The 12388-nt window shown below is 54.1% G+C and overlaps 1 protein-coding gene across 20 annotated transcripts in view; it reads right to left on the bottom strand.

The window, feature by feature from the left end:
* The window catches only part of PTPRU (protein tyrosine phosphatase receptor type U), a 90379-nt gene that overhangs the window by 73475 nt on the left and 4516 nt on the right, over positions 1 to 12388 (bottom strand). For 18 of the 20 annotated variants that reach the window (XR_014807360.1, XR_014807361.1, XR_014807362.1 and 15 more), the window contains exon 2: positions 131 to 262. Coding sequence is in view for 14 of the 20 variants with exons in the window: in XM_021095724.2 (XP_020951383.2) it covers positions 131 to 262 (132 nt within the window). In the remaining 6 variants the exon portion in view is untranslated. Of the gene's footprint in view, positions 1 to 130; positions 263 to 9302; positions 9701 to 12388 lie in introns of those variants that run through there. The other 2 variants (XM_084963515.1, XM_021095727.2) reach the window with 2 other exon arrangements.

Genomic DNA, 12388 nt, shown 5'->3' with positions numbered 1-12388 from the left:
TGTGTCGTTACACATGCTAAAGCAAATGAGGCCCAGAGAGGTTAAGCAATGTACCCAAGATAACACAGCAGGTGGGCAGCCTGCCCTGGGAAGGAGATGCAGGGGGAATGGCGGTTGGGAGTCGGCTCACCATGGGGCAGGTCCGCAGGAGCCCGGGTCCCAGGGTGAATCCGCACTTGCTCCCACTGGAAGTCGTCGTACTGGGCCTGGCTGTACTCACAGGGCACTGCCGGGTCACTCGCCTCCTCGAAGGTGCAGCCGGCTGTGAGGGCAGGACATGGTTAGGCCAGCCTAGAGGAGGGCAGCTGGCCAAAAGGGCTCCTGGGGCTACCCTCCAAGTGCCCCCACTGTCCCCTCCTACCCAAGCCCACCCTCCTCCCTTCCCTCTCCTAGAGCCCTCCTCCCACGGCCCCCTCCCTCTGGCAAAACTCTCACTCCTCTATCCTCTCCCTCTACCGAGCCCCTCTCTGCATTGTCTCCCCGCAATGCCAAGACCCCCCCACCCCAACACAACCCACTCCCCCAGTACTCCCTCCTCAGGAACCCCCCCCCCTCCGCTGCTCAACCACACATCAAAGCCCTCCTCAACAAGCACCGGTGATCATGATCACTGTACCTTTAAAGCTTCACAACAACTCATGAAGGCAGGACACGAATTATCCCCATTTTACAGACAAGGAAACCAAGGCCCTTCCTTAAGGTCACACAGCTGGTCAGTGACAGAGGCAGGTTTGAACCAAGATCCCCTGATGGCTGGACAGTGTTCTGTCACCTGCCCCTCCATCTTCACATAGAGGACAGACAGTGGACCCCAGGATGGGCAGGGCCATGAGCGCCCTAAGCCAGTCCCAATGATATCTCCTTGCAAATAACAACCATGTCCCCTGACCACACCAGGCTTATGCCAAGCCCAGAACAGTGCTCGTGCTTTAGATGCAGAATCTCATGCAGGCCTTACCTGCTCAGGCAGGTATCCTACTGTATTTTACTCCCACTTGACAGGGGGTGCACATTACCTAAAGTCACCCAACGAGGTCTCTGCCTGCAGGGGAGTGACATGCAAAAGCGCAGTCATGTGTGGCCTGCAGACACATATGACCAAAGGAAGCAACTTCCCATGGTTTGGAATCAACATGTACAGTTTAAATAAAGAGAAAGGGAGGCAGGAAGAGGGGACTGAAATAGATGTGAGCCCTCTGCTTGGTAATGAGGGCCACATCTTTTTTTTTTTTTTTTTTTAGGGCCACACCTGTGGCATATGGAGGTTCCCAGGCTAGGGGTCGAATTGGAGCGACAGCTGCTGGCCTACACGACAGCTGCAGAAACGTAGGATCTCCTACTTGCACCACAGCTCACAACAACACCGGATCCCCAACCCACTGAGCGAGGCCACGGATGGAACCCACATCCTCATGGATACTAGTCAGATTCGTTTCTACCACAACAGGAACTCTGAGGTCCACATATCTTAGCTGGCTCATCAAGGTCCTAAGTTGGACCTTAGACACCTGAAAACACCACTGGTTCAGAAAGTAACCGCAAACTAGTCTCTGTACGCCCTCCCGAACCTTAGTATTGGGAGTCTCATCAGGGTAAACTAAGGCACATGAGACCCAGGAATATGCCTGGACAAGTGGCAAGGAAGCAGGCTCAAGTCATGCCAGGCCCTGTCCTGGGTGCCTGCCAGCCACTGGTATATTTCCTCACTTGACAGATGAGATGACTGAGGTTCTGAGGGGTGAAGGGACTCATCCACCGTTTAAGGTGGCAGATAAGCAAGTGGGCTTTGGCATCTGACGGACCTGAGATTGAATCTTGACTCTGCAATTTGCCGGGCCCATGACCGTGACCCTTTCTCATCTTCAGTCTCCCCATCCACACGTGGGGCTGTTGAGGATTCAGTGGGGGCAGGGGTGCAGGGGGGGTCCAGTTGGCACAACACCTTGCATGTGCAAGCACTCAGGAAACAGCAGCTCTTCACCCGTGCCACCTGAGCCACATGAGTGACAGAGGCAGGATTTGAATCCATGGTGGTCAGAGGCTGAATCCCACTAGAAAAACCTTGACCATGAGAAGGAGCAAATCTGAGCAGCTTCCGGGCCTCAAGAAGAGGAGGGATGAGAAGCAGAGTAACTGGGGAGTGAGTGCCACATGCCAGGCACAGAAGTGGCCTTTTGCCCTCATAGCCGGTGACCTCACTTTTAGGCTCTGCCATTCCTTCTGCAGCAGGGACTTCTCCAGGCTGTCGCAGATCATGTGAAGCAGCATCTCCAAACGCATCAGCGCAGCCAGGCATAGAGGGACTCACCACTGTTGGCGGCGGAGGCGGGGGTGGGGGAAGGGGGTCTCCCTTTCCTCTTTGTAGACCCCATCAGAGTACAAAACGACAAAAGGTGGGCATGAGGCTGGCACCCAGTGTGGGGGACAATATAACAGAAGCCTCTCTCCAGGGCTAGGGCAGGATCTTGGCTGAGCTCTTTGCCTCTTTGTGTGAAGAGCCCTGGGCGGCATATGCCCCGTGGCCTGTGGGAGGTGGGATTTAACTCCATCTGTGTTGGCGAAGCCTCAGCTTCCCCTCTAGAAAATGATCCACAGCACAGCCCAGTAGGGATGATCAGGGAGGGCTTCCTGGAGGAGGGGACAGGTGACTTCATTCAGCCTGAGCTGAGTCTATGCCTAAGGGTCTTAGCCAAAGCCTCCCTGAAGCAGATGAACTGCCAGAAAGGGAATCCCAGAACTTAGAGTCCTGCTGAGTCCTTCTTGTTCCTTTGCAAGTAACAACGCGGTTGTCCCAGATGCCTCACCCCTGGCAGTGGGGCAAGCCTGGGAATGCCAGCTTCTTGGCTTCCTTCTGTCCATTCTGAGCCAGACCACATGAGCTGCCAGGACTCCCAGCCTGACTGACCTGGTCCAAGGGACTCCCAGACCATCAGACCTTAGCCATTGTAAGCCTCAGATGGCCTTATCCAGGTCAGTGAGCCCTAGACAGACTTGAGCCTGAGTGGCCCCATCGTCGTCCAGATGAACACTAGACCATCTGACTTCAGCCAGAATGACCACCAGACTGACCGACTGACCCCAGACCAGAGTACCATGGCCAGAGTGACCCCTGACCTCTGCCAAATAACTCCTACAACTGACCCCAGAGAGGGTGATCTCCTAGGCTAGCCATCACCATCCAGAGAACCCCTTGCAGAGGCAAAAAGTCCCCCTCTCCCTGGTCCATGTCCATCCCCAGCCCTGTGTCTCTGGGCCAGGTCCATTCCAGTGATAGCCTGGAATGGACATAACATCTCTGGGGCCAGGCTCTTCAGGGAGACTCCCACCCCGCTGCTCCCCAGCTCACTACGGTATGGAACAATCAGCCCTCCTGGATCCTGGGAAAAGCCCCATCACCTCCAGTCTCCATGGCTCAGGAGCTAGGAGTCCCAAAGACAAGTCGCCACTTCTGCTAGAGACCCAACTCCTGCCAGGGGCCACCAGCCCAGGGGGAAAAACAGATCAGACTCTGGGTTGAGGGCAAGAATGGGCTGAGAATTCCTCTCGACTCCATTGACACAGATACAGACACAGACGTCCACACAATCAACGTCACCACAAGAGAGCTGCCACTCACCACCACGATGCCCCATGCCACAGATCCCTCCTAGTAACTCATAAGGAGGGTGCTACCATGTTATTCCTATTTTATGGGTGGAAACCGAGGCACAGAGAGATAAGATGGCTTGTCCAAGACCGCATCTTAAGTCCCAAAAGCTGGAATTTAAATCACCGATCTGTATTCGAAGACACTAGGCACAAACAAAGCAAGGCTCTGCTATTCTGCTGGTCGCATGTGCCAATTCATTTCCATTCACAGGCCATTCGCTCACAGACAATACAAAGCAGGCCCCAGGCTGACATTAGTAGAGGCACATGGATGGTTAAGACTCAGCTCTGCCCACAAGGACCTCCTAATCCGAGTAGAGGTGAGGGAATGAGAGGCAGAGAAGGATCAGGGCCACAAGGGGAACCCTGGGGAGGAGGGTGGGTGCAGGGGGAAGGCTTTCTGGAGGTGGGTGCATCTGAGCAGAGCCTGGAAGGACGGGCACCATTCTGGCCAGCAGAGATGGGGAGAAGGGTATTTGGGGCAAAGGGAGGTAGTGAGTAAACACAGGGCGTCCTGGGCACAGAGGGAAGCCCCGACTGGCCTCAGCAATGGGAGATGAGACCAAAGGGAGGGAGGCTGAGGCCAGACCCTGGAGAGCCAAATGTCAGGAGGAGAAGTCCGGCCTCATTTTGAGTGTGGAAAGCACAATAGGTGTTTGAGCGCAGAAACACCTGGATTCAAATGAGAGAAGTGATACATCCTGTAAGCCATGAGGGGGGCAGGTGGCTTCCCCAGAGGGCACTGTAGGATCAGAAAGTGGGAGTCAGATGTCAGGAACTGGTGAGGAAGGGGCCTCAAGTCCCCAGATGACACACACTCCAATCACAGTGACAGAGATGCTCAACACACACAGACACACACACACTGAAATGTTCACACACAGTCTCTCCTCCTTCAGCCTCATTCAAGCCTTGGGGACACAGTCACAGCTGGCCTGGGGACAGGGAGAAAACCATTCCCCTCCCTGGGTATGCCATCTCTACCAGGGCCTCCCTGAGAGGGTGGGCTGAATCAACCCGGGACCCCCCAACAATTCCCCAGCCTCAGCTCAAACTGGCCCAGCTACATTCCTCAGCTAATCTCCCCAATCTGGCAGGCGGTTGCCTGAGCAACCGTCAGCCACAATTTGGGAAGGCAGGATGATGGTTTATCCACATCCGGCTGGGCTCTGGATGGGGTGATGCAAGGGGCAAAGCAACCTCTGCGGGAGGAGCCAGAGTGTGGGAGGGGGTCTCGCTGGTGTGGGGTTCTCTACCCCTCCACAGGCGTGTATTTGCACATGTGGATTGGGGGGTGGAGGGGCAGTGCACACATGCACACGTACATGGCTGTGAGAGTGATAGCCTGGCACTGCCTAGTGAGTACTCAACTGGGAGGCAGGAGGCCTAGATCTAATTCCTGCTGAGCCTCTAACTCCCTGTGTGACTTTGGGCAGGTGGCTTGCCCTCTCTGAAGCCCTACTTCCACCCCTTATGAAATGAGAATGGGGACCAAGGAGACTGCTAAGGCTGTTCCACCTCTAAAATTCTGATTCCATTTGTGCGAGCAGGCATGTGAGCAAGAGTAACTGGAGGGCAGAGGGAGAAACTATGCGGGAGAGGTATTTGAGCAGAGGTGTCTCAAAGTGTGGGTCCCCGGGTGGTGTGCTGTGAGGTTCTAGGTGTGTAGGTGCGTGTTTATGTGCAGAGATGTTTGGGGATCTTCAGCAATAAGCAGGTGCCTAAGGGGGAGGTGAGTGTGATCGGTGAGTGTCATGAATGTGTGTGTGTGTATGTGTGTGTGTGTGCACGCATGGGAGCACCAGACTTTCCTCTCCATTAGACAGGGAATGGTGTTCTGTGCCAACTGCAGCTGCCAGCCACGGTCAGTGTTTTCTGAAGACCCTAGGTAAACAGAGTCTGTTTGCAATGAGATTTTTGTTCCCTTTGATTTGTCAATAGAACATTCAGTTCCCAAAGGACAGCCCTAGGAGAAACAAAACTTCTCCCAACAGATTATAAATTTAGGGGCTGGAATCATACGCAACTTCTGGCACAGCCCCAACCCTGGTCTGGGGAACCCAAGCACAACCCCAAGAACAACGTTGGTCTATTTCATCATCTGAAACTACACCCCTTGTCTAGGTGGCCCAGCACAACTCTGGAAGACTCACCCTTGGACATTCTTGTCCAACCCAGCCCCACCTCTTGTTCTCCACCCCAATAACAGCTCCACCTCAAGCCAGTCTAACCTCTACCTCCCCCCTTCTTGAGGTCAGAGACTATCTCTTATGCCTTTGAACCCCATCCCCAAGCCCTACATATAATGGAGTATCAAAAGTGGCTGGACTTACGGACCCAATGATCCCAGCAACTAGTCTGATCCTAACCAACGGCACTCAGACTCAAAGACCATGACTTCAGCCTGGAGACCTGGCCCAGCCCACTTCACTGCTCTCCTTGCCTAGATCGACACAATCAGACTTTGGCCGGGGGTCCCTGGATCTGCCTTCTAGAGCACTAAATAATTTTTTTTTGTCTTTTTTGTCCTTTTAGGGCCACACCCACAGCATATGGAGGTTCCCAGGCTAGGGATCCAATCGGAGCTATAGCTGCTGGCCTACGCCAGAGCCACAGCAACACCAGATCTGAGCCACATCTGCAACCTACACCACAGCTCACAGCAATGCTGGATCTTTAACCCACTGAGAGAGGCCAGGGATCGAACCTACAACCTCATGGTTCCTAGTCGGATTTCTTTCTGCTGCACCATGATGGGAACTCCCAGAGCCCTAAATAATTGATGAGCAATTAATCAAGGGCAGGGCTGGCAACAATATGCCCACCTTCTAATCATCTAGAGCTCAACATGGCTGCAACCAAGAAGGTCACCCAGGGCCAGGCCACAGGAGGAGAAAGTTGAGCTGGTACCCCCTGCAGGAGCCAGTGCAGAACCCAACAATGCTAGCATCCTTCCATCTCTACAGAGGATAGAAGGAAGCCAACTACAGCAGGGGAAACTTAGGCCAAATCCACTCCCTATCTCCCAGATCAACATGCAAATTCCAAAGTTAACAGCAGGGCTGCCATACTGGGAGTATCAGGCTGTCTAGTAGAAGCATGGGGTGCGGCCAAACTCCATAAAGAGCCAAAGGGCTGAATGGAGGGTTGTTCTGTGCAGAAATACCGTGGGCAAAGGTACGAAGACCTCTGCAGTGCAGATACCCTGTGTCATGCAAAAACAGAGGGCAGAACAGAGAGGCAGAGGGCTGTGTACCAACACACACAGTGCAAAGACCTGTACTTTCTAAAGGTCCGGGGGAAAGAGAGGGCGAGGTGCCATGGTGTGGTGTGTTGAGGGTGCGGGGCACCAGCTTCCAGTGCACAGGGGCAGAGTGCAGCTACACAACGCAGGGGAGCAGAGCAGTGTGCCCAGACCCTCGTGTGACCCCTGGAACAGCACAGCAGGACAGATGCAGGGGAGAGGTGCCACATCCACCACGACATGACCCAGAGCTACACAGAATCACAGTGCACCAGTGAGCACCTGGTGACATTCTGGGCTGGCACTCGGCGCCAAGGGATAGGTGTATGGAGGAATGCCAAGGTGGTAGCTTCTCTCCCTCTCCAGACACTTGTTCAGGGCCAGGCACGGAGTTGGCACTCCATGAATTCTCGCCGAAAGAATGTCTAGTGGAGGCATGCAGAAGAGTACAGAAATACTGGGAAAAGAAGGACGCGGTGCCATGAGGAGGGAATGGCTGGGTGTGGAAACCCGGGCTAGAATACAAGCTGGATGCAGTCCTAAGGAGTATAGTAAGTGCAGATTTGAGAGAGGGGTTGGGGGACAAAGCAGCACCAAATTGGGATGTTGTGAAGATGCCATGTGGAACAGGGGATTCAGTGCAAGGGATCTGGGTCCTGAAATCCAGTAGACTGCACCCAACCCAACAGTGAGCAGGTACAGTGCAGGGCAGAGGTCCAGGACAGCAATAGCAAGCAGTGCACAGATCCAAAGCCAGGTACTTGCAAAGTTACTTGCAAAGGTAATGCCTGTAAAAACTCATGGCAGTCCCGAGCCCAACAAAGTGGCCTCAAGCTGTAGTGTAGCTACCGATACCTCGGGCAGTGTGCTGTGGGGGCCAGAGGGACACTGCAGTGAGACAGCTTGAAGCAAAGATGCTGCTCAACTGGGGCTGCTAACAGGACCCTGGGAAAGGACACCAGCTGATACCTCAGTGGTAATACAGGGAAAAGCCGAGCTAACATAGCAGGCAGCACTACAGTGGCAGTAGCAGTGTATCAGGCTGGGCCAGGAGAATTCCCCTCTCCAGTGCAGTGCAGTGAGGCAGTGCGACAGAAGTGCTACACTGAGCAAAGTGGCACTGTTTGTACAGTGTGACAGTGGAATGCAGACAGACTATGCCTGGCCATACCCGGTGCAGTGCAGATGCCCACTGCAACCAGGCGGTGCAGCACATAGAGACCCTGTGCTACAGATGCTGTGTTGCGGCAGCATGCCATCTGTCAGCACAGTGCAGTGGTGCACGGCCAGGAGCCGTGCCCAATCCCAGGAGAGTCCACAAGTCCAATGCAACAGCAACGTCCAAGAGAATCATATAGCACACACAGAAGAGACCCACAAGACACAAGTGGTAGCACAACTGCAGGATGCAGGTACAGCACAATGGGTCAATGCAGGTGGAGCATACAGACGTGCAGGAGGGTCCACACAGCCAGTGCCACAGGGGATCCCAGCACTGTTGTGTGGTGCAGGGCTGGGATGCAGTGCAGTGCAAGGATGCAATACATGACCCAGTCCTGAAGCAATGGTTCCAAGACCCCCAGAGAGCACATACCCACAGCAGTCTGGGGCTGTGATGCAGAGCAGCTTGCAGTGGGAGGCAAGGAGGTGGCATATGCCTCCCTGTGAGGCACTGGACGGAAGGGGAGGACCGACTCCCAGAAACCAGGCTGGGCTGGCTACCCCGTGGGTTGGGGGCTGAGGCCTCATCTACCCTGGGGGCTTCCCCCGCACCTCCTCTCTCACCCCCAGCATCTTCCACCCCAGTGACTCTTCAAGGGCACAGGATGAAGCCACTGCCGCCAGAACTGAGCACATTGTCCAGGTATTTATATCTGAGCAGGGCCCCAGTGCGCTGGCAGGCCAACAATGAATTCAGATTCTGCTGAAAAGCTTTTGAACAATGAAAGCACATCCCCTGGCCCTGGGCCCAGGGCAGGGCAGTGTGAGGCGAGACAAGAGACAGACAGAGAGGGAGACCTATTGGATGAGGCCCTGACACTGGATGGGCGGGACGTGGGATGAACGGGGAGGGGAGGGTGGCGAGAGGTGAGCCAGGCCCAGTGAACCTGGCTGGTCACTCCAGCACTCCTGCCACCATCACTCCTCCCAGGCCTGGGCTTCCTCAGCGGCCAAGAACAAACTTTTCTGAGCACCCAGGATGCTACAGACACACACACACACTTAATAATAATTTAGAACATACGATGCTTACCACACGCCAGGACCTGTCCTAAACTACACACATATGCATATAAAACCTACCCTCACAGCAACCCCGTACAGTGCGTGCCAGTTCCATTATTAGCCCCATCTCACGGATGAGAACACGAAAGGCCTAGAGAGGTCAAGTAACTTGCCCAAGGCTTACACGGCCAGCAGTGGTGGAGCCAGGATCGGAATCTAGACGGTGTGGCTCCCAAGCTCATGCTCTTCGCCACCACCCTCTAGGTGCAGGCACATGGGCACAGCAGGCACACGGGCACAACCACAAGAATGTTCACATACATACGTAAACACATACATGCACACGTCCACACATCCTGAGCCATGTATTTCACACTCTCTCTGTTGAGATCCACCTGTCCTTCCCAGATAGGCTTCTGATACTCCCAGTTGTCACCTCTTGTCTCTCAGCTGTCCCATATCCCCCTTCTATTCATCCACCATCTCACGGTTCCCCCAACACCACCTGTCCCCTCATTCTCAGCTGTCCCCATCCCCCAGATATATCTTCATTACTAGTTATCTGCCACCCCACCCCACCCCCGCCTTGGCCCCCATCCCCCCCGCTGTCACTCTGCCCTTGGCTGTGATCTTGCCCATCAAATCTCTCCAGCAATACTGCTTCCCAATTTCCCTCTCCCAATCTTCTCCTCCTTCTACACTCAACTCCAAAACTTCAGAACTCCAAAACTTCAGGATCGCCTCTAGGCCCCTTTTTTCCCCATCCCTTCAGCTTCACCACCAGGTCCTGGGGTCTCCACCCCGGGAATCTGCTTGAGTTCCTGAGTCATCCAGCAACAGCTGTCTTCTGAGTCGCCCACCCCAGGGGTCCTCCCCAGCCATTCTTCAGGCAGTGGCAGCCTTGCCCAGGGCCAGCCGAAGTGGGGGGACCCAAGCCCCCACCATAACTGCCCCAACCATAACTGCCCTCCAGAGCCCCAGCTCCACCCTCCACCCCCTCTGAGCCTTCTCTGTGTACCCAGGGTTCACCTCAGTGCAAAGAGTAAGAGGGAACATGCCATGTACAAGGCCCTGGGATGGGAGATGACAAAGACCCAGCCCAGCCCTTCCTCCCAGCCTACTGGGGAAGGAGAAGGAAAACACGTGGCTCACTGACATGCATGCATCATGTGAGACACCTGGCCAACTGCACAGGGAGGGGTCGGGGCAGGCTTCCCTGGGGAAGTGACATCGGAGCTGGACTCTCAAGGCTGAGCAAGCAGGTGGGCCTCCAGGAAGAGAGAGGGATGGGAGGGGTGTTCTCAGCAGAAGGCACAGCATGTGCAAAGGCTGAGTGCTGTGAAAGGGCTTGGCAGGTTCTGGGATCAGCACTGGCCTGGTGTGCCTGGATCATAAGGCAGACAGGGAGGAGTGGGTTCAGAGGAAGAGAGGCATAAACACGAAGCTGTTGTGGAAAGCAGAGGCTGAGTCTCACAGGGCCTGATCTGCCATGTTGGGTTTTGTCCCCTGGGTACTCAAGAGTCTTCAGCTTAGAGCAACAGAGGGGCAGCATCTTATGTGTGCCTGAGGGGTCACTCAGATCCCAGGGTGGTAGAAGCACTGGTGGGCTGATGATGGCAGAATGGAAACCAAGGAAAGGGCTGCTGCAACAGTCCAGGCAAGGAATGATGGGGCTGGAGAGAAGGGGACATGGATTCAGCAAGGCCTCCTTCAGTGGCCACTAAGCAATAGTCTATTTACTCCTGGAGGTGTCCAGACCTCACTAAAGATGCCACAGGCTTTGCAACTCTAGGCCAGCACTGTCCATAGAATTTTTGTCATGATGGAAATTCTCTTGGACTTCTCTTGTGGCTCAGTGGCTTAAAGATCTAGCACTGTTTCTGCAGCAGCTCAGGTCACTGCTGTGGCACGGGTTCAATCCCTGACCTGGGAACTTCCGCATGCCACAGGCATGGCCAAAAGATAAAAAGTCTCTACCTGCATGCACTGACTGATACAATAGCTACTAACAACAGGTGACTCTTCAGGACTTGAAATCTAGCTGATAAGACTGAGGGACTCAATTTTTTTTTTTAGTTTATATATATATATATATTTTTTTTTTTTTTTTGTCTTTTTGCCTTTTCTAGGGCCACTTCCCAAGGCATATGGACGTTCCCAGGCTAGGGGTCCAATCGGAGCTGCAGCACCAGCCTACGCCAGAGCCACAGCAACGCGCGATCCGCGCCGTGTCAGTGACCTACACCACAGCTCACAGCAACGCCGGATCCCTAACCCACTGAGCAAGGCCAGGGATCGAACCCACAACCTCATGGTTCCTAGTCGGATTCATTAACCACTGTGCCATAACGGGAACTCCTCAATTTTTATTTTAATGCATTTTAGCTAATTTAAATCTAAGAGCCACTTGTAAGAGGCCACCATATTGGAAAGAGCAGGTAGAGAATATTTCTGTCATTTTAGAAAGTTCTATTGGATAACACAGCTCCAGAGTAACTAACTATAGAGAAACAGAACCATTGGGGCCTCCTCCAGAGTATCCTGGCATTGGGGACTGCAGGGAGATCAAGAGGCAAGACCAGGGAAGGCAGTGCCACAGGCTGAGCTGGCAGAGCCTCAGTCCCTGATCCATAGCTGGACACGGTCACCAGGTTGCTCCCACCCAAACATGTACACCCCTTTCCTGGAGACACAGGCATCTAAACATATAAATAAGCACCCTGACCAAAGAGCACCCTACAGCCCAACTCACAGTCACCTGGATACACCAAGGCATGGGTACCCCATTGCTGTATACCCCACACCCACATATACAGACACTCAGGTACCCACACCCAGACACCCAGGCATCTGGACAGCCCCACATCTGGTCACAAGTACTTTCCCCCACACCCAGTTACCTGAGGACCCCCACACACCTGGACATACCCACCTCTGGCCCCAGAGACACTGGGATAACCTTATGCTGACACACCCTAACTCTCCCACATCCTGGTTCTGGGACACCCACACCCCAACCTGAGACACCACCCATCCAAATAGCTCTGCACCCAAGCTCCAGGAATTTGACACCTGGATACCCAGACACTTCAGCATCAGGCTCCCCAGGGAATGAAGCAGCTAGTGTGGCCTCCCAACTCCAAATTCAGGTCCTGCCACACAGTAAAACCACATGGCTAGACTCCCTGAGAAGTCACTCATATGTCCCGTGCCCCAGGCTACAGTTATATATATATATATACACACACACGATCACAACCATACATGCAC

Source organism: Sus scrofa, chromosome 6 (genome assembly GCF_054392235.1).
Source record: "Sus scrofa isolate SSC_HxYL_T2T_F1_AM1 chromosome 6, Sscrofa_HxYL_maternal_Yorkshire_Landrace_v2.0, whole genome shotgun sequence".
Lineage (NCBI taxonomy): Eukaryota > Metazoa > Chordata > Mammalia > Artiodactyla > Suidae > Sus > Sus scrofa.
Note: the sequence above shows the minus strand (reverse complement) of the source record. Positions and strands in the feature narration are given on the sequence as shown.